Source organism: Molothrus aeneus, chromosome 4, assembly GCF_037042795.1.
Source record: "Molothrus aeneus isolate 106 chromosome 4, BPBGC_Maene_1.0, whole genome shotgun sequence".
NCBI classification, from domain to species: Eukaryota; Metazoa; Chordata; class Aves; order Passeriformes; family Icteridae; genus Molothrus; species Molothrus aeneus.
This window is the reverse complement of record NC_089649.1, coordinates 73,106,825-73,131,823: the sequence shown is the minus strand read 5'-3', so window position 1 is coordinate 73,131,823 and position 24,999 is coordinate 73,106,825. Positions and strand designations below refer to the sequence as shown.

General features: G+C 56.6%; 1 protein-coding gene and 1 long non-coding RNA gene across 2 annotated transcripts; one reads left to right on the top strand and one right to left on the bottom strand.

Annotated features, from left to right (window-relative positions):
- Nucleotides 1–5,782: 5,782 nt before the first annotated feature.
- SPR (sepiapterin reductase) lies at nucleotides 5,783–10,655 on the bottom strand. Its single transcript, XM_066549168.1, has 3 exons — nucleotides 10,184–10,655; nucleotides 9,116–9,406; nucleotides 5,783–8,341 (listed from the first exon to the last, which is right to left on the bottom strand). The coding sequence occupies exons 1-3, from the start codon at nucleotides 10,653–10,655 to the stop codon at nucleotides 8,151–8,153; spliced, it is 954 nt and encodes a 317-aa protein (XP_066405265.1). The 3' UTR covers nucleotides 5,783–8,150.
- Nucleotides 10,656–10,905: 250 nt separating this feature from the next.
- Nucleotides 10,906–19,965, top strand: LOC136556218 (uncharacterized). The gene is made up of 3 exons (XR_010783589.1): nucleotides 10,906–11,031; nucleotides 18,857–18,921; nucleotides 19,901–19,965. It is a non-coding gene; the product is annotated as an uncharacterized lncRNA (long non-coding RNA).
- Nucleotides 19,966–24,999: the final 5,034 nt, after the last annotated feature.

Below are 24,999 nucleotides of genomic sequence, written 5' to 3'. Positions count from 1 at the left end.
ATCCCTAGGCCCAGCTTGGATCCACCCCTAGGCCCAGCTCAGCTCCAGCCCAGCTCAGCTGCTGTGCCTGCACAGCTCAAGGTGGTTTAATTAATCACAGATCGTTTCTGCACTGCCTCCTCATTAACCTCCACAGCAAACGAATTAATTACTCATTAAGGCAGGGAAGCTCTCTGGGCCAGGACAGCTCAGCCCCGAGCTCTGCTCTGCTCAGCCCTGGGTTAATCTGTGAGCTCCTCGCTGGCCTCGTTACCCATTAATGGGGCCCTGACCCAGCAAAGCCTTTGGGATGGGGGGACCTCAAGGATCACCTTGTTCCATGGGCAGGGACACCTCCCACTGTCCCAGGTGGAGGAAGGATTCCAAATTCCACACAGGAATCCTGGAATAGCCCAATGGGAAGGATTCCATACTCCACACAGGAATTCTGGAATGCCCCAATGGGAAGAATTCCATATTCCAAATAGGAATCCTGAAATATCCCAGTGGGAAGAATTCCATATTCCAAATAGGAATCCTGGAATGCCCCGATGGGAAGAATTCCATATTCCACAGGGAATCCTGGAATATCCCAGTGGGAAGAATTCCACATTCTAAATATGAATCCTAGAATGTCGTGATCAGAAGAATTCCATATTCCAAATATTAATCCTGGAATGCCCAATGGGAAGGAACCCAGAGGATCTGGGATGCAGCTCCTGGCCCTGCAGGGAAAATCCCTCCCCAGCATCCCTGGAGCCCCAGCAGCCTCAGGAATGGGATCATTCCCTGGATTCCTGGGAACCCAGCAGGGAGCTGCTCCTGTGCCATGGACCAGGAGAGTCACTGCAGGGAATGATCAGAGCCAGGGAACACCAGGAGATGCTGGAAACCCAGAAACCCCTGGAGAGAGGCAGTGGGGAGAGAAGGACCTGAGAGAATCCATGGAATGGGCTGGGAAGGACCCTAAATCCCATTCCCATTCCATCCCATCCATGGGCACAGGGATGATTCCATGATCCCAGGCGGATCCAAGCCCCAGTGTCCAACCTGGCCTTGGGCACTGCCAGGGATCCAGGGGCAGCCCCAGCTGCTCTGGGAATGCCAGCCCAGGCAGGAATTCCTTGCCAAGATCCCAGCCCAATCTCCCCTTTCCCAGTGGGAGCCATTCCCTGGCTCCTGTCCCTGCAGGCCTTGTCCCCAGCCCCTCTCAGCTCTCCTGGAGCCCCTGCAGGCCCTGCCAGGGGCTCTGAGCTCTGCCTGGAGCCTTCCCTTCTCCAGGGGAGCATTCCCAGCTCTGCCAGCCTGGCTCCAGAGCAGAGGGGCTCCAGCCCTGCAGCAGCTCCGGGGCCTCCTCTGGGCTCTCTCCAGCAGCTCCACGTCCTCCTGCTGTTGGCCCAGGGCTGGGGCAGCTCTGCAGGTGGGCTCTCACCTCAGGGAGGGGCACAGGGACACAATTCCCACCTTGCCTGTGGCAGCAGCCAGGGCTGGGGCAGCTCTGCAGGTTTGGCCTCACCTGAGGGCAGAACCCCCCGTGCTGGAGCTGCTTCTGAGGCCACCAAAGCGAGGAGGGGACATGGCTGGACATGGCTCCCAGGGCTGAGAATGAGGACGGACAGAGGGACAGGAAAGGGACAGGCAGTGGCTCCAGCCCCCAGGAGGAGCCTCTGTGAGGACCCAGCTCAGCAGGAAGGGGTTTGTTGTTCCATCACTCAGGTTCGCTCCTGCCCATCCCTGCACAGCTCCAGGACATCCCAAACAGCTCTAGGACATCCCAGCACAGCTCCAGGACATCCCAGCACAGCTCCAGAATATCCCAGCACGGCTCCAGAATATCCCAGCACAGCTCCAGAATATCCCAAACAACTCCAGGACATCCCAGCCCAGCTCCAGGACATCCCAGCACAGCTCCAGAATATCCCAAACAGCTCCAGGACATCCCAAACAGCTCCTGGCTTGTGCCTTTGGATGCAGGACGTGTCTCCAGGGCCATCCCCGGGGCTGTGCATGGTGGGGGTCCCTGTGTGGGCACCACCAGCCCTTTCCCCCTGTCACCCTGATTTTTTAAGATTTTTGTAGCCTTCTGATGTTGACATTCTTGTAACAAACTTTCTCACCCACTTTCTGTAAATAACTCATTGTTCTTTTATGGAGGAGGAGAAATCTGATGGACTGTTGGTTTGTCCAGTGTCATTGGAGAGGTGGCACTGTCACCCTGCAATCCCCTGCCACTTTTGGAAATCTATAAATGCTGGAATCAGAAAATAAAAACTTTTTTTTTTCCACCTTGGTGTGGGCACTCGTCTTGTTTTGGGTCCTTTAGTGTCACCCCCCTGGCAGGGCAGCAGCTCCTGAGTCCCACAGTGCCATCCTGGGTCCCACAGTGCCATCCTGGGTCCCACAGTGCCATCCTGGGTCCTTTAAGTCACCCCCCTGGCATGGGAGCAGCTCCTGGGTCCTTCAGTGCCATCCTGGGTCCTTTAGTGCCATCCTGGGTCCTTTAGTGCCATCCTGGGTCCTTTAATGTCACCCCCCTGGCAGGGCAGCCATTCCTGGGTCCCACAGTGCCATCCTGGGTCCTTTAGTGCCATCCTGGGTCCTTCAGTGCCATCCTGGGTCCCACAGTGCCATCCTGGGTCCTTCAGTGCCATCCTGGGTCCCACAGTGCCATCCTGGGTCCCACAGTGCCATCCTGGGTCCCACAGTGCCACCCCCCTGGCAGGGCAGCAGCTCCTGCACCTTTGGCCCCGGGCACCAAGGGGCTGGAAAAGCCAAGCTCAGCATTTCTGGGCTCAGGGAAAGGGAGGAGGCCCCTCAGGAGGGGCACAGGGGCTCCTGCTTTGGGAGGGGTCAGGGCTGAGCTGGGTTTCATTCTGCTCTCCTGCCCCAAACTGCTCCTGTAGCATTTTGTAGGGATTTCAGCCCAGGAGGCACCTGCACAGCTCCTGCTGCACTGCCCAGGGGGAAGGAAAAGGGGAGGAAAGAGGGAAAAGCGATAAAATGCCCTGCACGGGGTTTTGCTGCTGCAGGCAGAGTGGGAAGCTGTGGAATTTGGGGGGAAATCAGAACTGCCTGAGGGACACCCCAGGGCTGGAGGGTTTTGGGCTTCAAAGCTGCGCTCAGTTCCCAGCAGGAATTTCTCTCTCTACAAGGCCTTTAAGGATAAACTGTCCAGGTAAGAAACGACACCTGAATTATTTTTACTTTTAACCCCATGGCCTGCAATGGAGACTTTTTTATCCAATGACACAAAATCACCCAAACCCATGGAGGAGAAGGAGAAGGAGAAGGAGAAGGAGAAGGAGAAGGAGAAGAAGAAAGAGAGGAGAAGGAGAAGGAGAAAGAGAAAGAGAAAGAGAAGGAGGAGATGTAGGAGAGCTCATTTTGGGCTCACTCCCTGCAGGGTTCAGCCCTAGCCCAGGACACAGCGCTGCCCAAATCCCGTGGCTCCCCAGGGGACACACGGATCCATTGGGACACACCTGCCCAGGTGAGCTGCGGGAATTAGGAGAGCTCTGGGGAGCTCCAAACTCCTTTATTTTTAACACCCTTTTGTATTTCCCCTCCTGGAGCCTCTGGCAAAGGCCCCGGCGGCGGGACGCGGGTCCCTAATTCCAAAATGATCCCAAAAGATGGGTGTGGAGGCAGGAGGAGGCTGGAACCCCGCTCCATGCCCTCCCCACACCCCGCTGCTTTTCCGGAGGCATTCCCGGGCCAGCCGGGCTCTGTTCCCCGGTCTCGGGACGCCCTCAGCTGGTGACGGAAAATGCCGGGAAAGGGAAATAAAAGTTATTGTGGCATTTTGTCCTCTCATCCCGCAGCACCGCCGGGACACGGGCTGCTTCCCCGGGAAAGGGAACGCTGGGACTCAGAGACTCAGAGAAGCCTGGCACCCTGAATGATGCTTGTACCCAGGGGACGCTGGCACCCAGGGGATGTTGGTACCCGAGGGATGCTGGTACCCCGGGGATGTTGGTACCCAGGTGTGGAATCTTACTTTCTTCTTGCCAAGGTCGGGATTAAATGCCTGAGATGGCATTTCTTGTTCTTACTCAGATTCTTATCAGTTCTTATCTCTGTCCCAGTCTCACAGACCCGGAGTTCTGCAGCACTGCACTCCAACACACTAAAAACGGAGCCCTGTCTCTCTCTACAAGGCTTTTTAAGGATAAACTGTCCAATTAAGAAATGACACCTGAATAATTTCCACTTTTAACCAAATACTCAATGACCTCTGCCCTGCAATGGGGAATTTTTATCCAATGACACAAAATCTCCCAAACCCATGGAGGAGAAGGAGAAGGAGAAGGAGAAGGAGAAGGAGAAGGAGAAGGAGAAGGAGAAGGAGAAGGAGAAGGAGAAGGAGAAGGAGAAGGAGAAGGAGAAGGAGAAGGAGAAGGAGAAGGAGAAGGAGAAGGAGCAGCCTCCACCCCAAACCCTCCATCTTGCTCTGTATATATCACTACATTCTAAACCATTAAACTCTGAGTTTCCCCCCTGTGATATCACACACTTCTATTCAAACCCCACACCCACAATCCCAGTTCCCCCATTCCATTCTGGAAGCTTCTCCAGGGCCTCAGGTCAGTGCAGTGTTCTCTGGGGGTCAGTGCCTGGCAGCACAGAAAGTCTGGAATTCTCAGTGCCCAGGGTTCCAACACCCAGGGGATGCTGACACCCCGGAATGGTGACACCAGGGGCTGTTGGTACCTGTGAATGGTCCCTGGAAATGACCCAGGGCCAGCACAGGGGACATGGACCTGTCCCAGCAGGGTCAGAGGAGACCCTGGAGCTGCTCTGGAGCCAGGCTGGGAGAGCTGGGAATGTTCCCCTGGAGAAGGGAAAATTCCAGGGAATCCTCAGAGTCCCTGCAGGGGCTCCAGGAGAGCTGCAGAGGGGCTGGGGACAAGGCCTGCAGGGACAGGAGCCAGGGAATGGCTCCCACTGGGAAAGGGGAGATTGGGCTGGGATCTTGGCAAGGAATTCCTGGCTGGGCTGGAATTCCCAGATTTGCTGGGGCTGCCCCTGGATCCCTGGCAGTGCCCAAGGCCAGGTTGGACACTGGGGCTTGGGTCCACCTGGGACAGTGGGAGGTGTCCCTGCCCATGGATGGGGTGGAATGAGGTGACCAAACCAAAACCATCCCAGGATTCTGGAGCCCCTCTACTCTGGCAGAGCTGGGAATGTTCCCCTGGAGAAGGGAAGGCTCCAGGCAGAGCTCAGAGCCCCTGGCAGGGCCTGCAGGGGCTCCAGGAGAGCTGCAGAGGGGCTGGGGACAAGGGACAGAGGGACAGGGCACAGGGAATGCCCAGGGGACAGGAAAATTGGGATCTTGGGAAGCTCTGAGGTTCTTTTATGCAGAACCAGATCCCAAAATATTCCTGCCCAAGAGGGGATGGGAAAAGCCCCAGGGATGCAGGTGAGGAGGGGGGGGATGACATTTCAGCAGCAGCCAGCCCAGGGAGGCTTCCCAGCCCCATAAACCCCAGCAGGAATCAAATCCCAACATTCCCAGTGCCAGGGCTGGGAGCTCAGAGGGATTTTTGCTAATGAAAATCCCAGGCAGGGAGGAAAGCTGAAAGCAGGCAGCAGGGCTGGCTGGGGAGGAGGGATTTAGGAGCTTGGCAGGATTAAATGAACACAGAATTAATGAAAGGGCTCAGAGAGGGGAGGCCAGGACTCCAGGAGGGAATTCTGGTGCCTTGCTGGGTGAAGCCAGTGCTTAACCCAGGATGCTCCTCCCTCCCTGGCAGGAATTCACCCACCCCTAAAGACACAGCAGAAACCCCAGGGCAGACAGGCCTCAGGATCTGAATGATTTTAGAATTTTAATGACTGGAGAGCCAGGGGGGCAAAAGCTGAGCTGCAGGGTTGGGGTGGAGGGGGCACAGAGGGGCATTTCCAGGTCACATTTCAGAGCTTCAAAACAACTTTTCTGCATCAGCTTTCCAGAGGAAAAGTCTCTGTGTGTCTGTGCCTGCTGGATGATGGGAAAATGACCAAAAAAACCCCACAAATAGTTAAAAGGAAGAGGCTGAAGCCCCAAAGCAAGGCTTGGACCCCAAACCTGCAAGGGCAGCAGGGCAGGAAGTCAGGGCTGTGCCTTTGCTGTGTGCTTTGCTCAGTTTCTGTGAGCTGGTGCCCCAGGCAGGCTCCCGAAAGCCCCAATTCCTGCGAGGCTGCTCCCTCTCCTGGTGCTCACTGGCGTTGGTGGGAGAGCACCGGGAGAGGCTTTGCTGCTCTTTGAGCAGAACCAGCCCAGCCCCGGGCAGCAGGGACAGAGCCAGGGCTCCAGGACTGTCACTGATATTCCTGGGAAATCCCTTGGCCAGCATTGCCCTCCGGAGAGGCCTCAGAAATAAATATCACCAAGAATTCTCTGATTGCTTGCAATGTGCTCTGGAGGCTGCTCACCCACTGGTGCATCCTTGGTTGGTTCCATGTGAACTGTTCTTAATTAATGAGCAATCCCAGTCCAGCTGTGTCAGACTCTGGTCAGCCACAAGATTTTATTATTTCTTATATTATTTATATGATTCCTTTCTACCTTTCTGATGTCTCCTTTCTCTTTTCTTTAGTATCGCTTTAGTATATAATTTTCATATCATATCATATCATATCATATCATATCAGCTTTCTGAAACATGGAATCAAAATTCCCATCTCTTCCCTCCTTCTGTGGATCCTCAAACACCACCCAGGGGACATCCCCAGCCCAGGAACGGCTCCTTGGGGACAAAGGGGACACACATGGGGACACAGCTCCTGCCGGGGCTCCAGGACTGTCACTGATATTCCTGGGAAATCCCTTCGCCAGCATTGCCCTCCTGAGAAGCCTCAGAAATAAATATCACCAAGAATTCTCTGATTGCTTGCAATGTGCTCTGGAGGCTGCTCACCCACTGGTGCATCCTTGGTTGGTTCCATGTGGATTTTTCTTAATTAATGAGCAATCCCAGTCCAGCTGTGTCAGACTCTGGTCAGCCACAAGATTTTATTATTTCTTATATTATTTATATGATTCCTTTCTACCTTTCTGATGTCTCCTTTCTCTTTTCTTTAGTATCGCTTTAGTATATAATTTTCATATCATATCATATCAGCTTTCTGAAACATGGAATCAAGATTCTCATCTCTTCCCTCCTTCTGTGGATCCTCAAACACCACACAGGGGACATCCCCAGCCCAGGAACGGCTCCTTGGGGACAAAGGGGACACACATGGGGACACAGCTCCTGCTGGGGCCCCAGGGATTGTCACTGATATTTCCTGGAAAATCCCTTTGCCAGGATTTTCCCCCTGAGAAGCTGAGAAGCCTCAGAAATAAATATCACCAAGAATTCTCTGATTGCTTGCAATGTGCTCTGGAGGCTGCTCACCCACTGGTGCATCCTTGGTTGGTTCCATGTGGATTTTTCTTAATTAATGAGCAATCCCAGTCCAGCTGTGTCAGACTCTGGTCAGCCACAAGATTTTATTATTTCTTATATTGTTTACATGATTCCTTTCTACCTTTCTGAAGTCTCCTTTCTCTTTTCTTTAGTATAGCTTTAGTATATAATTTTCTTATAATATAATATCATATCATATCATATCATATCAGCTTTCTGAAACATGGAATCAAGATTCCCATCTCTTCCCTCATTCTGTGGACCCTCAAACACCCCACAGGGGACATCCCCAGCCCAGGAACGGCCCCTTGGGGACACAGATCCTGCTGGGGCCTCTGTGGGGCTGGCACAGCCCTTGCGGTGCCTTTGGCTCCCACAAACTCCTGAGTTTGAGCCTTCCAGGGGCAATTCCATCAGGACAAATCCCAAATCCCTGGGAATGAGGGACTGCAGCCCTGCCAGTGAGGGCTCAGCAGCAGGACAAGGCACACAGGGGCCCACAAGGGCACCACAAGGCACACAGAGACCAAAAAGGGCACCAAAGGGCACACAGAGACCAAAAAGGGCACTACAAGGCACACAGAGACCAAAGAGGGCACCAAAAGGCACACAGAGACCAAAGAGGGCACCAAAGGGCACACAGAGACCAAAAAGGGCACCAAAAGGCACACAGAGATGTCCTTAAAGCCTCCCAGATCCCAGGATTTGAACAGGGTCCTGCTGGAGGCACCGGGGAAAGGCTCAGCTGGAAGCAGAGCAGGGAGGCAAAGGCGGAGGGGCTCAGATGTCAAAGAAATCCACGTGTGCTCCGGAGGGAAAGGAATCCTCCTGCAGGAGCTGGAGCAGCTTCTGGGCTGACACAGAGCTTGGGATGAGCTGCCCCTGCTCCTGCAGCCTCTGGAAGTGCTGGCGCAGCCCAGGGTCCCCAGTCTTGCTCCGGGCCAGGAGCTGCATGTCCGTGTCCAGAGGCCCTGGGGAAAGGAAAAATCACCCCAAAAATCACTTCAGGAGAGAGGAAAATCCAGGGCTTGTGTTCCCCTCTGGAGCCAGGCTGGGAGAGCTGGGAATGCTCCCCTGGAGAAGGGAAAATTCCTCAGAGTGCCTGGAGGGGCTCCAGGAGAGCTGCAGAGGGGCTGGGGACAAGGCCTGCAGGGACAGGAGCCAGGGAATGGCTCCCACTGGGAAAGGGGAGATTGGGCTGGGATCTTGGCAAGGAATTCCTGCCTGGGCTGGAATTCCCAGATTTGCTGGGGCTGCCCCTGGATCCCTGGCAGTGCCCAAGGCCAGGTTGGACATCGGGATAGTGAGAGGTGTCCCTGCCCATGGATGGGCAAAAAGGGATGGGATAATGGGATAATGGGATGGGATAATGGGATGGGATGGGATGATGGGGTGGGATAATGGGGTGGGATGGGATGATGGGATGGGATGATGGGATGGGGTGGGATAGGATGGGATGCCATGGGATGGGATAATGGGATGATGGGGTGGGATAATGGGGTGGGATGGGATAATGGGATGGGTTTTCAAGTCTCTTCCCCCCAACCCAGGCTGGAATTCCATGATCCTGATGGAAAAGCCAGCTGGGAGATGGCCTTGGAGTGCAGCTGCTGCATCCAGCACAGGGAATTGGCCTCCCCCAGCTGTGCTGCTGGGGGCTGGAGGGGCAGGAGCAGGGCTGGGCTGCAGGAATGCCCATCCCAAAGGCAGGAGGAGGTGGACAAGCAGGGAGCTGCTCTCCTCACCTGGGGCATAGTTGAGCACACGGACTCCAGGCTCCTCCAGGGCCAGCACACGGAACATCATGTCCCTGGCAGCCTTCCCAGAGCAGTACAGGGCCCAGCTGGGGAAGGGCTCCAGGGCACACAGGGATGAGATGTTCACCACGGTCCTGCTGCAGCCTGGCCGTGCCCCAAAGGCCCTCAGGGCCGTGGAGGTCAGGCAGAGGGCAGAGCTGATGTTGAAGGAGAAGTAGGCGTTGATCTCCTCCAGGTCGGTGAGGTCCAGGAAGGATTTGGAGATGTCTCCCAAGGAGCCTGGGAATAGCAAATGTGGAATGGTTTGGGGTGGGGGGGATCTTAAAGAATGTCCTGTCACCACCCTGCCATGGCAGGGACACCTCCCACTGTCTCAGGGTGCTGCCAGTGTCCAGCCTGGCCCGGGACACCTCCAGAAAGATGGAAAATGAATTCTTACAGATGGGATCAACCCCACAGCAGATCCGTTTGGCTGCCAGGTTCCATACCCAACACTTCCAGCCCATTTCGGGTCACAGTGGCCCAGCAGTGACAGGGGACAGGGACCTGTCCTGCCACCCCTGTGCCAATGCAAACAGCTCCCAGCCTGGAGCACAAAGTCCCCAAGGGCCACCATGGGTCCTGTGCCAGTGCAGCCCCAGATCCTGGAACCCCTATGGAACCCAGGGCTGATTTAAAGCCACTATGGATAAAAAGGGCACTGAAGGCATTAAAGGCATGAGGAAGGACCCACAAGGTGGGGCTGGAAATTTGTCTGAAAGTTTGGATTCAGGGAGCAGGGGGATGAGAAGGTGCAGGAGGGCAACTGGCACAGCAAAACCAAAAGCAAAAAACTGGAGCAGCAAAGCACTGCCAGGAACCCCCCCCCAATTAATTCCTTTAATAAACCCCCACCGGGACAGGGGGGAAATCCCGGAGCTCCTTTTCTCTTTCGGGTTATTTGCCGGCACCCCAAGCCCGGAACCGCGCGGGGCTGCCCCGGCTGCCCCCGGGGGCGGAGGGGAGCGGCTCGGGGAGGGGACAGGGAGGGGACGGGCGGGGACAGCCGTGTCGTACCGGCGTTGTTGACCAGCAGCAGGCGGCCGAAGGACGCGTCCCGCAGCAGCTCCCGCAGGGCAGCGCCCGCCCTCCGCAGCCCCTCCTCGGAGCCCAGGTCAGCGGGCACGCACTGCACCCGCAGCCCGCTGCTGCCGGGGCCGCTCTCGGGGCCGCTCCCGGTGGCACTGCCGGTGGCCCCGGCGCGCAGCTCGGTCGCCAGCTCGGCCAGCGCATCCGCGGAGCGCGCCAGCAGCATCAGCACCGAGCCGGGCCCGAGCTGCGGCGCCAGCAGTCGCGCCAGGCTGTGGCCGAAGCCGCGGGAAGCGCCCGTCACCACGCAGGCGGTGGCGGCCCAGCGCCCCGATCCCGATCCCGATCCCGATCCCGGTCCCGGTCCCGGTCCCGATCCCGGTCCCGGTCCCGGTCCCGGTCCCGGTCCCGGTCCCGCTCCCGCTCCCGCTCCCGCTCCCGCTCCCGGTGCCCGCTCCATCCCGGAACCCAGCGGAGGGGGCGTGGGAACGCGCCTGCCCACGTGACCCGCCCCATTCATGGCCCCGCCGCTTTGTGAATGGCCGCTCGGAGCGCGCGGGCAGCGCCGCCGCCTCTGATTGGTCGGCCTCAGAGGGCTCGGCCCGCTGCGGGCTCGGGGGGCGTGGTCGGGGCGGGGCGCCCCCTGGCGGCCGCTCTGAGGGGGTGCGGCTTCTGTGAGGGAGCGGCGGGGCGGGAACGGGACCGGGACCGGGACCGGGAAAGGGAAAGGGAACGGGACCGGGAAAAGGAACAGGAACGGGACCGGGAATGAGCCCGGCACCAAGAACAGCCACGGGACCGGGATCGGAACCAGCAACGAGCGCGAACAGGAGCAGGTCTGGTAGTGCGGCTGCGTCCCTGGAGCGCCGGGCCTTGCCTGCCCACAGTGCGGCCGCCCCTGGCCTTTCCCCCGTTACGTTTATTCAATGCACTTTTCAGCGTATTTTTCAAATATCTTTAAATCAAATTTTTAATCTTTAAAAAAACTTTAAAAAATATCTTTTTAAAAGTATATTTTTAATTTGTTTTCCCCACGGATGTAAATTCCCTTTTATTGTGCCTGCCCAGCCTTGTCACTTGCTACTCCTGCAGGGCACCAAAGCCTTCCCTCCCCTTTTCCCTCTGCAATCCCGATTTTTGGCACCCAGCACTAATACTTTACTAGGGAGTAAAAGCCCTCTCTGATCACGAAAAGCCCTAAAATCCTTTTAAAAAAATAAATACCTCTGTGCATGAAGGTGCAGACAGCTTTCGGGGGGGTTTTCCAAGGAATACCTGGTCTGTATGGAATATAAGCAAGGAATTCCTGGTCTGTATGCAAGGGGCTGGCAGCAGGGCTTGCATGCCCAGCTGTTCAATGCCAGGCCAGATGGTTCCAGGCAGGTAATGGAGTGGGATTTCACTCAATTAAGCAGCCACAGACTGGGCTGGAACCTTCCAGCACTCTAATAAAGCATTAAAAATTCATGGCATGGCAAAAACCCAAGAGCGCTATTTGTTTTGCTAAAGCAAATCTTACACATTCGGCGAAATTAAGATCATCAGCAAAAAAAAAAAAAAAAAAAAAAGAAAGCAAATGTGTATTTTTTTCACAAGTAGCTTCTTGATGGCAGAACTTGCTTCAGTCACTGCCAGTTCCCCCCTTCCCCCTTTGGCAGCCCCAGTCTCCTGCATCCATCAGGATTGCTGCCCTGCTTCCCAGCCTGGCAGCCACACGGGCTTGGAAATGGGCAGCGTTTGCTGGCCTGCCCCTTCCAGCAGCCCAGCTCTGCATCAGGACAGTCCTGATCCCTGCAGGTGTTCCAGAGGACTTGGAATTGCCTTTGGAAGGTGTTCCTGCCCACGGTGGGAGTTTGGAATGGGATGGGCTTTAAGGTGGCTCCCAACCCAAACCATTCTGTGGTTTAGGATGGATTTTATTTTTAGCTGCTGAAGGTTGCTCCTGCTGAGTTAAATTTTTTAAAATTTAAAAATCAGTGGGAGGGAACTTGTGACCAAAGGAGCCCAGAACTGGAACTGGAGACCTGAGAAACGATCATGGAATCCCAGAATAGTTTGGGTTGGAAGGGATCTTAAAGATCATCTCATCCCAGGGCAGGGACACCTCCTGCTATCCCAGGTGGCTCCAAGCTCAGTCCAGCCTGGCCTGGGGCGGTCCCAGGGATCCAGGGCAGGCCCAGCTGCTCTGGGAATCGCATTCCAGCCCTTCTCGGGGAAGATCAGTGTCCACAATTCCCGAGGCTGCTCTGGGAATCGCATTCCAGCCCCTCCCGGGGAAGATCAGTGTCCACAATTCCCGAGGCTGCTCTGGGAATCGCATTCCAGCCCCTCCCGGGGAAGATCAGTGTCCACAATTCCCGAGGCTGCTCTGGGAATCGCATTCCAGCCCCTCCCGGGGAAGATCAGTGTCCACAATTCCCGAGGCTGCTCTGGGAATCGCATTCCAGCCCCTCCCGGGGAAGATCAGTGTCCACAATTCCCGAGGCTGCTCTGGGAATCGCATTCCAGCCCCTCCCGGGGAAGATCAGTGTCCACAATTCCCGAGGCTGCTCTGCATCGCTCCCAGCCGGCGCTGGGGGGACTCATTGCGCTCCGAGCCCCGGCAGGGATTTGCTGTGGCTGCCCCGCTCTGGTGTGACAGGGACACGTCCCACGGAGCCCTCTGGCGCTGGGAACGCGGGCAGGCGCCTCTCGGCCTGGATCCGGCCAGGGAACAGCAGGAAATCCACAGAACTCTTCCATCCGTGCTCAGGCTCCTGCTCTTCCCTTGGTGTCAGGGAATCACAGAACCCACAGGGCTGGGAAGGATCTCTGGGATCAGTGAGTCCAACCATCCCAGCACTGCCAGGGCCACCAGTGCCCCATGTCCCCAAGGGCCACAGCCACAGGGCTGTGAAATCCCTGCAGGGATGGGGACTCCAGCCCTGCCCTGGGAAACTTGGACAGGTTTGGTTGTGTCAGTGACACGGAAAATCCAGAGGGATCTGAGGGGATTCCCTCAGGGGGAGCCCCTTCCAGAGGGAAAGCCCATCCCAGGGTTGTGGGGATGCTGTGGAGCTGCCACTGCCCTGTGCCACTGCCCTGCTGTGACACTGCAGTCCTGTGCCACTGCCCTGCTGTGACACTGCAGTCCTGTGCCACTGCCCTGTGCCACTGCCCTGCTGTGCCACTGCAGCCCTGTGCCACTGCCCTGCTGTGACACCACCCTGTGCCACTGCCCTGTGCCACTGCCCTGCTGTGACACTGCAGCCCTGTGCCACTGCCCTGTGCCACTGCCCTGCTGTGACACTGCAGCCCTGTGCCACTGCCCTGCTGTGGCACTACAGCCCTGTGCCACTGCCCTGCTGTGACACTGCAGTCCTGTGACACTGCAGCCCTGTGCCACTGCCCTGCTGTGACACTGCAGCCCTGTGCCACTGCCCTGTGCCACTGCCCTGCTGTGACACTGCAGCCCTGTGCCACTGCCCTGCTGTGACACTGCAGTCCTGTGACACTGCAGCCCTGTGCCACTGCCCTGCTGTGCCACTGCAGCCCTGTGCCACTGCCCTGCTGTGACACCACCCTGTGCCACTGCCCTGTGCCACTGCCCTGCTGTGACACTGCAGCCCTGTGCCACTGCCCTGCTGTGCCACTGCCCTGTGCCACTGCCCTGCTGTGACACTGCAGTCCTGTGACACCACCCTGTGCCACTGCCCTGCTGTGACACTGCAGCCCTGTGCCACTGCCCTGCTGTGCCACTGCCCTGTGCCACTGCCCTGCTGTGACACTGCAGCCCTGTGCCACTGCCCTGCTGTGACACTGCAGCCCTGTGCCACTGCCCTGCTGTGGCACTACAGCCCTGTGCCACTGCCCTGTGCCACTGCCCTGCTGTGACACCACCCTGTGCCACTGCCCTGCTGTGACACTGCAGCCCTGTGCCACTGCCCTGCTGTGACACTGCAGTCCTGTGACACTGCAGCCCTGTGCCACTGCCCTGCTGTGACACTGCAGCCCTGTGCCACTGCCCTGCTGTGACACTGCAGTCCTGTGACACTGCAGCCCTGTGCCACTGCCCTGCTGTGACACCACCCTGTGCCACTGCCCTGCTGTGACACTGCAGCCCTGTGACACTGCAGTCCTGTGACACTGCTGTCCTGTGACACTGCAGCCCTGTGCCACTGCCCTGCTGTGACACTGCCCTGTGCCACTGTCCTGCTGTGACACTGCAGCCCTGTGCCACTGCCCTGTGCCACTGCCCTGCTGTGACACCACCCTGTGCCACTGCCCTGCTGTGACACTGCAGCCCTGTGCCACTGCCCTGCTGTGACACCACCCTGTGCCACTGTCCTGCTGTGCCACTGCCCTGTGCCACTGCCCTGCTGTGGCACTGCAGTCCTGTGACACCACCCTGTGCCACTGTCCTGCTGTGACACTGCAGTCCTGTGACACTGCAGTCCTGTGACACTGCAGTCCTGTGACACTGCAGCCCTGTGCCACTGCCCTGCTGTGACACTGCAGTCCTGTGACACCACCCTGTGCCACTGCCCTGCTGTGACACTGCAGCCCTGTGCCACTGCCCTGCTGTGGCACTACAGCCCTGTGCCACTGCAGTCCTGTGACACTGCCCTGCTGTGACACTGCAGTCCTGTGACACTGCAGCCCTGTGCCACTGCCCTGCTGTGACACTGCAGCCCTGTGACACTGCAGTCCTGTGACACTGCAGTCCTGTGACACTGCAGCCCTGTGCCACTGCCCTGCTGTGGCACTGCCAGGGTTCCTTAGAGAGGGGCACAGGACTGGCATCGATGGCTTTCAGGAGCAGCCCTGGGGGTTTCTGTCCTGGCAGCCACCCCAGGTGGCCCTGGCTGCTGTCACCGCTGACGTGGCTCCCGAGGTGGCCCTGCCTATTGTCATTGTGGCTGTGGCTCCACAGCAGGGCGAGGCTGGCAGTTGTCACCTTGGCAGTTGTCACCTTGGCTGTTCTCACCGTGGCTGTGGCTTTGGAGGTGTCCCTGACTGTTGTCACCCTTGCTATGGCTCCCTGGCCAGGTGTCCCTGGCGGTTGTCACCATTGCTGTGGCTCCCGAGGTGTCCCTGTCACTTGTCCCCATGCCATGGCTCCCGAGGTGTCCCTGTCACTTGTCCCGTGGCCATGGCTCCGAGGTTGCCCTGTCACTTGTCCCGTGGCCATGGCTCCGAGGTGTCCCTGTCACTTGTCCCCATGCCATGGCTCCCGAGGTGTCCCTGTCACTTGTCCCGTGGCCATGGCTCCCGAGGTGTCCCTGTCACTTGTCCCCATGGCTGTGGCTCCCGAGGTGTCCCTGTCACTTGTCCCCATGCCATGGCTCCCGAGGTGTCCCTGTCACTTGTCCCATGGCTGTGGCTCCCGAGGTGTCCCTGTCACTTGTCCCCGTGGCCATGGCTCCAAGGTGTCCCTGTCACTTGTCCCCGTGGCCGTGGCTCCCGAGGTGTCCCTGTCACTTGTCCCCGTGGCCATGGCTCCAAGGTGTCCCTGTCACTTGTCCCCGTGGCCGTGGCTCCCGAGGTGTCCCTGTCACTTGTCCCCATGGCTGTGGCTCCCGAGGTGTCCCTGTCACTTGTCCCCATGGCCATGGCTCCCGAGGTGTCCCTGTCACTTGTCCCGTGGCCGTGGCTCCCGAGGTGTCCCTGTCACTTGTCCCCATGGCTGTGGCTCCCGAGGTGTCCCTGTCACTTGTCCCCGTGGCCGTGGCTCCCGAGGTGTCCCTGTCACTTGTCCCCATGGCTGTGGCTCCCGAGGTGTCCCTGTCACTTGTCCCCATGGCCATGGCTCCAAGGTGTCCCTGTCACTTGTCCCCATGGCTGTGGCTCCCGAGGTGTCCCTGTCACTTGTCCCCGTGGCCGTGGCTCCCGAGGTGTCCCTGTCACTTGTCCCCATGCCATGGCTCCGAGGTGTCCCTGTCACTTGTCCCCGTGGCCGTGGCTCCAAGGTGTCCCTGTCACTTGTCCCATGGCCATGGCTCCGAGGTGTCCCTGTCACTTGTCCCGTGGCCATGGCTCCGAGGTGTCCCTGTCACTTGTCCCCGTGGCTGTGGCTCCCGAGGTGTCCCTGTCACTTGTCCCATGGCCGTGGCTCCCGAGGTGTCCCTGTCACTTGTCCCCGTGGCTGTGGCTCCCAGCGCTGCAGGCAGGGCGGGTGTGGCCTCACTCCTGAGTGGCCCTAAGGCCACCCCAGCTGTGGGACCCCCTGGTGTCTGTCCCCAGCTCATTGTGTCACCTCCCTAGGACAGCCCGAGGACTCCGGCTGCATGCAGCTGGATTGTGGCAGGAAGGAGGGTGGGATGGGATAATGGGATGGGATAATGGGATAATGGGATAATGGGATAATGGGATAATGGGATGGGATAATGGGATGGGATAATGGGATGGGATGGGATGGGATGGGATAATGGGATGGGATAATGGGATGATGGCATGACATGGCAATGCATGGAATGGCATGGGATGGCATGGCATGGGATGGCATGGGATGGCATGGCATGGGATGGCATGGGATGGGATGGGATGGGATGGCATGGCATGGCATGGGATGGGATGGCATGGCATGGGATGGCATGGGATGGGATGGGATGGCATGGCATGGCATGGCATGGCATGGCATGGCATGGCATGGCATGGGATGGCATGGGATGGCATGGGATGGGATGGGATGAGATGGGATGGGATGGGATGGGATGGCATGGCATGGGATGGCATGGGATGGGATGGGATGGGATGGGATGGGATGGCATGGCATGGCATGGCATGGCATGGCATGGCATGGCATGGCATGGCATGGCATGGGCTGAGAGGCACAGCAGGATCCCCACTCCTGCAGCTGTGAGGATAAAAGGAGCCTGCAGGGAGGAAATCTCTCCCCGTTCTGGGATGGGAGGGGGGATTTCCCTCCTGCTCATAAATTGTGGCCCCTCCTTTGCCATCCTGCAGCCCCAGCACAGAATTCCCACATGGAGCAGCCCTGGGGTGGGATTCATCTCTTAGGTCTTCAAATCCTGCCTTGATGGAGCTAAACCCTTCTTGTGGGATTTGGGAGGACTTTAGAGACCCCAGCCAAAAGATCTTCACCCCAGATTTCCACCAGAGATCCCAGAGCTGGATTTAATGAAAGCAGGAACTCAGATTTGAAAAATCCTTCACAAAGGTTGGTTTTAGTTAAGGTGTCAGGACATGGGTTGGACTCATTGGTCTTGAAGGTCTCTTTCAACCTCATCATTCTGTGAATCCTGGGAAGGTTGAAGCCATAGCTCCAGGGCTGAAATCCAACTTCAGTCTGCCCAAGATAATAATTTCCTGTAGCCAGATGAAAAGGTGGAATAAAATCCACAAGGAAACAGAAGTTGTGATTTGGAGCATCCAGCTATGTCCCAAACAGAGATTTGGGGAACAATTACAAAAATATTAGGCTTAAAAATTGATTTCAGACCTTAAATGTAACACAGAGCAGGACTTCAACCACTGAGTGCTGTGGCTGGAAAATGTGGATTTATCCTGCAGAAATATTTTGTGGAAGAGTGGAATATTTGGAATATTAGGCTTAAAAATTTATTTCAGTCGTTAAATGTAGCACAGGGCAGGATTTTAAATACTGCTGTGGCTGGAAAACATGGATTTATCCTACAGAAATACCTAGTGGGGACTGGAATATTTGGAATGTTAGGCTTAAAAATTGATTTTAGTTCTTAAATGTAACACAGAGCAGGACTTCAACCACTGAGTGCTGTGGCTGGAAAATGTGGATTTATCCTGCAGAAACACCTTGTGGAAGACTGGAATATTTGGAAGTCTGGACTATTTTGTGGTTATGTGGGTGAATCCACGGGAGGCCAACTGTCGGCTCCGGCTGTCTGTCTGTCTCTGCCCCGACACGGGTAGGGTGGTTCTTGGGTGGCACGCGTTTCAAAGGACGAGTCTGGACTCTTCAGCTTTTCGATCTTCAGATTGTTTATTGTTTCTTATCTACAAAATTTTCTGTCTGCTCAACAGAGGTCTGATCTGCAAGGCAGCCAAGGGCACTCTGACCACCCATGGGGCGGTCATGTCTTTTTATACTAAAATCTACGTACATGATATTTACCTTTATTTTCCAATGCTTTTCATCCATGTTAGCAAGTGCACCTTCACCATAAACCAATCCCCAAGTGCCAACATCACCACAGGAGATGGAGGACAAGAAGAAGAAAGAAGAAGGACGAGACACGCCCTGATCCCTCCATCTTGTCTCCATAACCCCCCTGTACCAAAATCCTTAAAGTTTATATTTCACCCTATAAATGTGTCCCTTTTACACCCTTCACTCTAAAGTGATTCTCTTGTCCTCAAACTGCTGTCACTTCTGTGGATGGATCAAAATCAAGCCACCAAGCGCTCTTGGCAACATTCCAGGATTTCCGAGACCCCCAAGGGTTCTCCTGGCATCTCTGGACATCCCTGGCAGTCGGGGCCAGGGGTGGAATCCCTGTGAATGCCCCTCGGGAATTGCAGCCTGGCTGCTGCGGCTGCCGTGCGGCTGCCGGGACGGTGACACGGGGGGTGACAAGGGGGGTGACAGCCGTGCCCTGCTCGGGGCTGGCAGCAGCAGCAGGAGCAGCCCTGGCCCTGCGGCTGCTCCATCCCAGATGTGCCCTTTCCCTTCCTTTCTCCCAGCAAAGGGCAGCCGAGGCGCGGGATTCCCGCAGCGCGGCAGGATCGCGTTCCAGGGGCACCACCGGGTAAAGCACAGAGACAGGGAGGGAGGGAGGGAGGGAGGGATGGACGGAGGGAGGGAGGGAGGGATGGAGGGATGGAGGAATGGAGAGATGGAGGGAGGGAGGGAGGGAGGGAGGGATGGACGGAGGGAGGGAGGGAGGGATGGAGGGATGGAGGGATGGACGGAGGGATGGAGGGATGGACGGAGGGAGGGAGGGATGGAGGGAGGGATGGATGGAGGGAGGGAGGGAGGGATGGACGGAGGGATGGATGGAGGGAGGGAGGGAGGGATGGACGGAGGGAGGGATGGATGGAGGGATGGAGGGAGGGAGGGAGGGAGGGAGGGAGGGATGGAGGGAGGGATGGAGGGAGGGAGGGAGGGAGGGAGGGAGGGAGGGAGGGAGGGAGGGATGGAGGGAGGGAGGGAGGGAGGGAGGGAGGGAGGGAGGGAGGGAGGGAGGGATGGAGGGAGGGAGGGAGGGAGGGAGGGATGGACGGAGGGATGGACGGAGGGAGGGATGGACGGAGGGAGGGAGGGATGGAGGGAGGGAGGGAGGGATGGACGGAGGGATGGACGGAGGGAGGGATGGACGGAGGGATGGAGGGAGGGAGGGAGGGAGGGAGGGATGGAGGGAGGGAGGGAGGGAGGGATGGATGGAGGGATGGAGGGATGGATGGAGGGATGGATGGAGGGAGGGAGGGAGGGAGGGAGGGATGGAGGGAGGGAGGGAGGGAGGGAGGAATGGAGGAATGGAGGAATGGAGGGAGGGAGGGAGGGAGGGAGGGATGGAGGGAGGGAGGGAGGGAGGGAGGGAGGGAGGGAGGGAGGGAGGGAGGGAGGGATGGAGGGATGGAGGGAGGGAGGGAGGGATGGAGGGAGGGAGGGATGGATGGAGGGATGGAGGGATGGAGGAATGGAGGGAGGGAGGGAGGGAGGGAGGGAGGAGCCGCGGGCGGCTCTGCGGGAGCAGGGATGTGTTTATTCCCTGGGATTGCCCGCAGGGTGCTGAAGGTCAGCCCTGTTAGGAGAATTCATCCACAAACACCAGAGGTTTATGTCCAAAAAGGAGACAGAGGAGTCCTTTGACTTTATTCCAATAAAGGGAGAGGCCATGGGACATTCCCCTGGGATCTCTCCAATTTTTGGAGGACTCAGCCTCCTTTTTATCCCAATTTCCCAGACACATTTCCCTTCTCTCTTTCCCCATTGGCTGAGGTACTTGAGCGGTTCAGACTTCCCAGAACACCTGATACCAAAGATTCCCCTCTAATGTACAACCCTCCCTTTTAACTTCTAATTCTTACAGAATTTTTTTTCTTCCCCATCGTTTCTTTCATCTCTCAATGTGTAATTTCGTTTATCAGCAAACCCAAAGTTTATTTGTAAAAGCAAATATCTTTTCCCATTCATCAATCAGTGGAATCCTTCCCATGGTTTCTTTTATCTCCCAGAGCTGGTTTTATCTCCCAGCAGCCCCACAGCTTGTTTGGAAGGACAAATCTGCCGTTCCTCTCAGCCCTGCAGAGGGAATCCAGGGAATTGCTGCTCCCCCAGAGCAAACAGGGAGAGGGAAAGGGCAGGAAAGTGTGAGGGGAGAAAAGGGCGGGAAAGTATGAGGGGAGAAAATGGTGGGGGAGTGAGAGGGGGGAAATGAAGGGAAAATGTGGGGTGAGGAAATGGTGGGAAAGTGTGAGGGGAGGAAATGAAGGGAGAGTGTGAGGGCAGAGGTGCTGAGGCAGCACCGGGACTGTCACTGTCACTGCACCTGGCATTGTGGGCTCTGCCTGCTCCTGTCCTTGCTGAGACAGAGACAATACAAAGCAACACACTCCATTTTCAGAAGGCTTCCAGCTGGTTTTATTCTAGCATGCTTGCTTTTTATACATTCTTACAAAGCTCTTAACTTTACTCATTGGTCGTGAGAGACAAACAAAGTGCTCATTGGAGCAGGCAGCTGCAGGTTTCTCTTATTTATCCTTCTTTCTTTCTTGGTTTCTGTGTCAGTGACCTTGGCAGGAAATTCTTTCAGGGGTAAACGTGGATCCTCTTATCAAACTCCTCTGTGGCTCCCAGAAGTGGCTGTAAAACCTCTTCCACACGCTCTGGGGAGGGAAACTGAGCCCTGAGCCTGCCCAGCCTGGCTGGGAGCTGGGGGTTGGTGAGGGCAGCAGGGAGAGCAGGAGGAGCTGGGCATGGAGGGGAGGAGCAGGAGGGCTCCAGCAGCTCCAGGGCTCCAGCTCCACAGCCCAAAAGGAGGGCCCTGCCCAGGGGCATCCCCTGAGTGTCCCTGCAGGAGGGGTTGTCCAGGTCTGGCCTCGTTTGAGCCTCTCTTCCCACTGTTAATTCCTGGATTTGTGGCTAAACCCGTGATCCCACTGGGAAATGTTTTCCTGAATGGCACTGGAGAGAGCAGATGGAAGCCTGGCTTGGCCTCGTGCCTGCCTGTCACTGCTGGATGGAGGGAGGACAGCACAGAACCACTGGAAAATGCAGCAGGGAGAAGGGGAAAAGGAAGGAGAAAAGCCAGGAGACTTTGCAGGCGTTTGACCAAACCCCAGCACAAAACGAAACCCCCAAATAACCACAACAAGCAAGAGGTTGTGAAGTTAAAAACAAAATAAAAGTAAATAAATTCTGATGATTGTGTTGCTCCAGGGATTTGGGACAGCTGCTCCTGGCTTTGGGAAGTCATGGACAGACGCTGATTGTTGAACCAGAAAGGAACTTGCACACCAGGCTTGTCTGACCCATCACATTTATTTTTTTAGGAAGTTTTGGAGGCCTGGCAAACACTGTGGGGTCAGTAAGTAAAAGGGGGAGATTTTAAAGCATTACCAGGCTGTTGTCAGCTCTATAAAACCCAATTATCTGGAGCTTCATTAGGAGGAAATTAAGGGAATATAAAAGGGATAATGGCAGCCAGAAGGGTTTAAGGCCAATAGAATCTGTCAGGCAAAGCCAATCTCATTTTTTAGGATTATGAGCCATCTTTGCTACACCCATGTTGGCCTTGCCTGATGATTTGATTAATAAATTCCAACAATACCCATTCAGCAGGGTTATGGCAGTGACTGGGGAGAAGAAATAAATAAATCAACTTCTTGTGGACAGGCTCTCAAACGGGACAAAGTTTGTGTGGCAGCAAATAATGAGGACAAATCCCAGGCAGACGCCAGCAATGAATATTCATGTGAAGGTGACAAATGCTACAGTCTGGGGACAAAGAGTGGGGTTTTTCTTATAGAATGGGACATTTTATCCCGGGCAGAGCTGGAGGTGGTGATGGGGAATCAGCTGGATGTGATGCTGTGGCCACACAACCTCGGGGAGGAGCAGATGGATGGGGTTCCCCTTGGGTTTTGGGGACCATTTGATTTCTGTTCCTTGCTAAGCCCATCCTGGGCTCATCCTCAGCAGCAGCAGGGATTGAGGGAGGGGATTCTGCCCCTCTGGCCTGCCCAGGTGAGACCCCACCTGCAGAGCTGCCCCAGCCCTGGGGAGAGCATGGAGCTGCTGAAACCAGGCCAGAGGAGTAACCAAAGATGTTTGGAGGGTTAGACCAAAACTGAACATGAGATCACCTCTGCTCTGGAGCCAGGCTGGGAAAGCTGGGGGTGCTCACCTGGAGAGGAAAAGGATCCAGGGAAAACTTTCTGCAGCCTTCCAGTGCTATAAAAAATAGAGAGAGCAACTTTTTATATGGGCAGATAGTGGTAGGACAGGGGAAATGGTTTTAAACTGAAAGAGGAGAGATTTAGATGGGATCTTGGCAAGGAATTCCTGCCTGGGAGGGTGGGCAGGGGCTGGGCTGAAATTCCCAGATTTGCTGTGGCTGCCCCTGGATCCCTGGCAGTGCCCAAGGCCATGTTGGACATAGGGCTTGGGTCCACCTGGGACAGTGGGAGGTGTCCCTGCCATGGCAGAGGGTGGCACTGGATGGGCTTTAAGGTCCTGTGGAGGCTCCAGAGGAGCTGTGGAGGCTCTGCAGAGCTCCCCTGGGAACAGTTCCCAGCCCAGCCCCAGATCAGGATCCACCCTGCGATTTTCACCCCCATTCCTCCCATTGCTGATGTGTCTCTTTGATTCCTGGTCCTAGGAAAGCTTCTGCAGATCCCCATGGTGACACTGGTGGGGGACACATCTCCCTGGTCACATCCAAAGTGACACCGTGCTTGGGAAGCTGTGGGGAGAGTTGGTGAGCTCCACGGGAACTGAGGGAGCTGGAGCAGGAGTGTGGTGAGGAGCAGGGAACAGAGCTGGGCAGGGGCTGGAGAATCCCTGAGGGAGCTGGGCAGGGGCTGCAGAATCCCTGAGGGAGCCGGGCAGGGGCTGCAGAGTCCCTGAGGGAGCCGGGCAGGGGCTGCAGAGTCCCTGAGGGAGCCGGGCAGGGGCTGCAGAGTCCCTGAGGGAGCTGGGCAGGGGCTCAGCCTGGAGCAAAGGAGGCTCAGGGGGCCCTTGTGGCTCTGCACAGCTCCTGCCAGGAGGGCACAGCCGGGGGGATTTGGGATCTTATCCCAGGGAACAGGGACAGGAGCAGAGGGAACGGCCTCAGGGGAGCTCAGGGTGGGCACTGGGGACATTCCTCATGGAAAGGGCAGGGCTGGAGTCCCCATCCCTGGGGGGATTTCACAGCCCTGCGGATGTGGCACCTGGGGACATGGTGAGTGAGTGGTGGCAGTGCTGGGCAATGGTTGGACTCTGTGATCTTGAAAGTCTTTTCCAGCTTTAATGACTCCAAGTTTTCACCAGGCTCTCCTTACTCTGCCTGTGTTGTTCCAGTCCTGGAGCCTCATTCTGGGGAGTTCTTTTATCCCCTTCTCATTTCACACAGTGACAATGGAAGTGTCCCTGCCCTTGGCAGGGAGGTTGGAACCAGATGATCTTTGATCCCTTCGAACCCCACCCATTCCACAATTCCACATTATTTACATCAGCAGCGTTCCACCCTCACAAGCAGCACTGAGGGAGGCCCAGATATGGAGAATTTTATTTCTATCTCAGAAGGTGAAACAACAAAAGCAAAGGCAGAGCCCTCGGTGGTGTCACAATCTGGGATTCCTGCTCCCATCCCGCTGTGGCATTCCCGTGCAAGGACAGCACCTGATAAGGTGTGCTGGGAACGGGACATTCCAGTGCTGTGTTCCCAAAAAAACCAATAACAGGAACAACCAGCGGCTCCCAACGGGAGCCACACCGGCAGCCAGGAGACCTCAGCACCCAGGGGTGCTCCTGCAGGATGTTCTGCGCTGCTTTGGAGGAGGATCCGCTGTGCCCTCGGATCCCACAGCTCACGGGGGTGCACCCGGCAGGGGCTGGGACGGGCAGGAGGCAGCTCAGAGGCGGCTCGGTGTCTGCAGGAGCTCCTTCTGCCGGGGAGATGTGTGCGAGTGTCCTTCGAACAGTCCCGGGGGCAGAGGATGCCGAGGAGCGGCTTCGAGATGGGGCTTAATGACTCCAGGGACTTCTTCAGGCAGCGGCTTTGTCACAGAGCCCGGACAGACAAAAGGGAGCTCCTGAAATTTGGGGTTAATTTCAACCAACGGGTTTGTCACAGAGTGGGGACAGACTCCTGAAAAATACAAATGGGACTTCCTGAGCTTTGGGGTTAATTTCACCCTGACTCCTGAAACTCCAGACAAGTGGGAGCTCCTGAAATTTGGGGTTAATTTCACCCTGGTTCCTGACACAGACAAGTGGGAGCTCCTGAGCTTTGGGGTCAATTTCTGGCCGCTTTAGAGTTAATTTCAAGGGTTTGTCACAAATCCCGGGCACCCTGACTTCTGAAACAGACGGGGCTGCACTCCAGAACGGGAGTTCCCGAACTTTGGGGTGAAATGCTGGGTTCAAGGGGGGATGGGGAGCAGGCAGCTGGGGAAAGCTGCACCTTCCTTAGCAATGGGGAATGGAAGGGGCAGCACGTGGCCGGAGTTTGGGATAAAATGGAGGCTTTGCCCTCTGAAACCTTGAGAGAGAAAACCCAGCAGGCTGTGCCTGGTGAACTCTCCCTTTATCTGAATAAAGCTGCAAGACTCCTCTGCCTCCTTTGGGACACTGGTTTTTCCCAGCGGGATTTTCCACACACGTTGTGACCATGGTCACC

What these genes read in the sequence shown, in the direction of transcription:
- SPR (XM_066549168.1), bottom strand. Translation starts at nt 10,655, where the DNA reads ATGGAGCGGGCACCGGGAGCGGGAGCGGGAGCGGGAGCGGGAGCGGGA. An exon ending in GCTGCTGGTCAACAACGCCG is followed by an intron (nt 9,407 to 10,183) that starts GTACGACACGGC and finishes TGCTATTCCCAG; the next exon opens with GCTCCTTGGGAGACATCTCC. An exon ending in TGTGCTCAACTATGCCCCAG is followed by an intron (nt 8,342 to 9,115) that starts GTGAGGAGAGCA and finishes TCCTTTCCCCAG; the next exon opens with GGCCTCTGGACACGGACATG.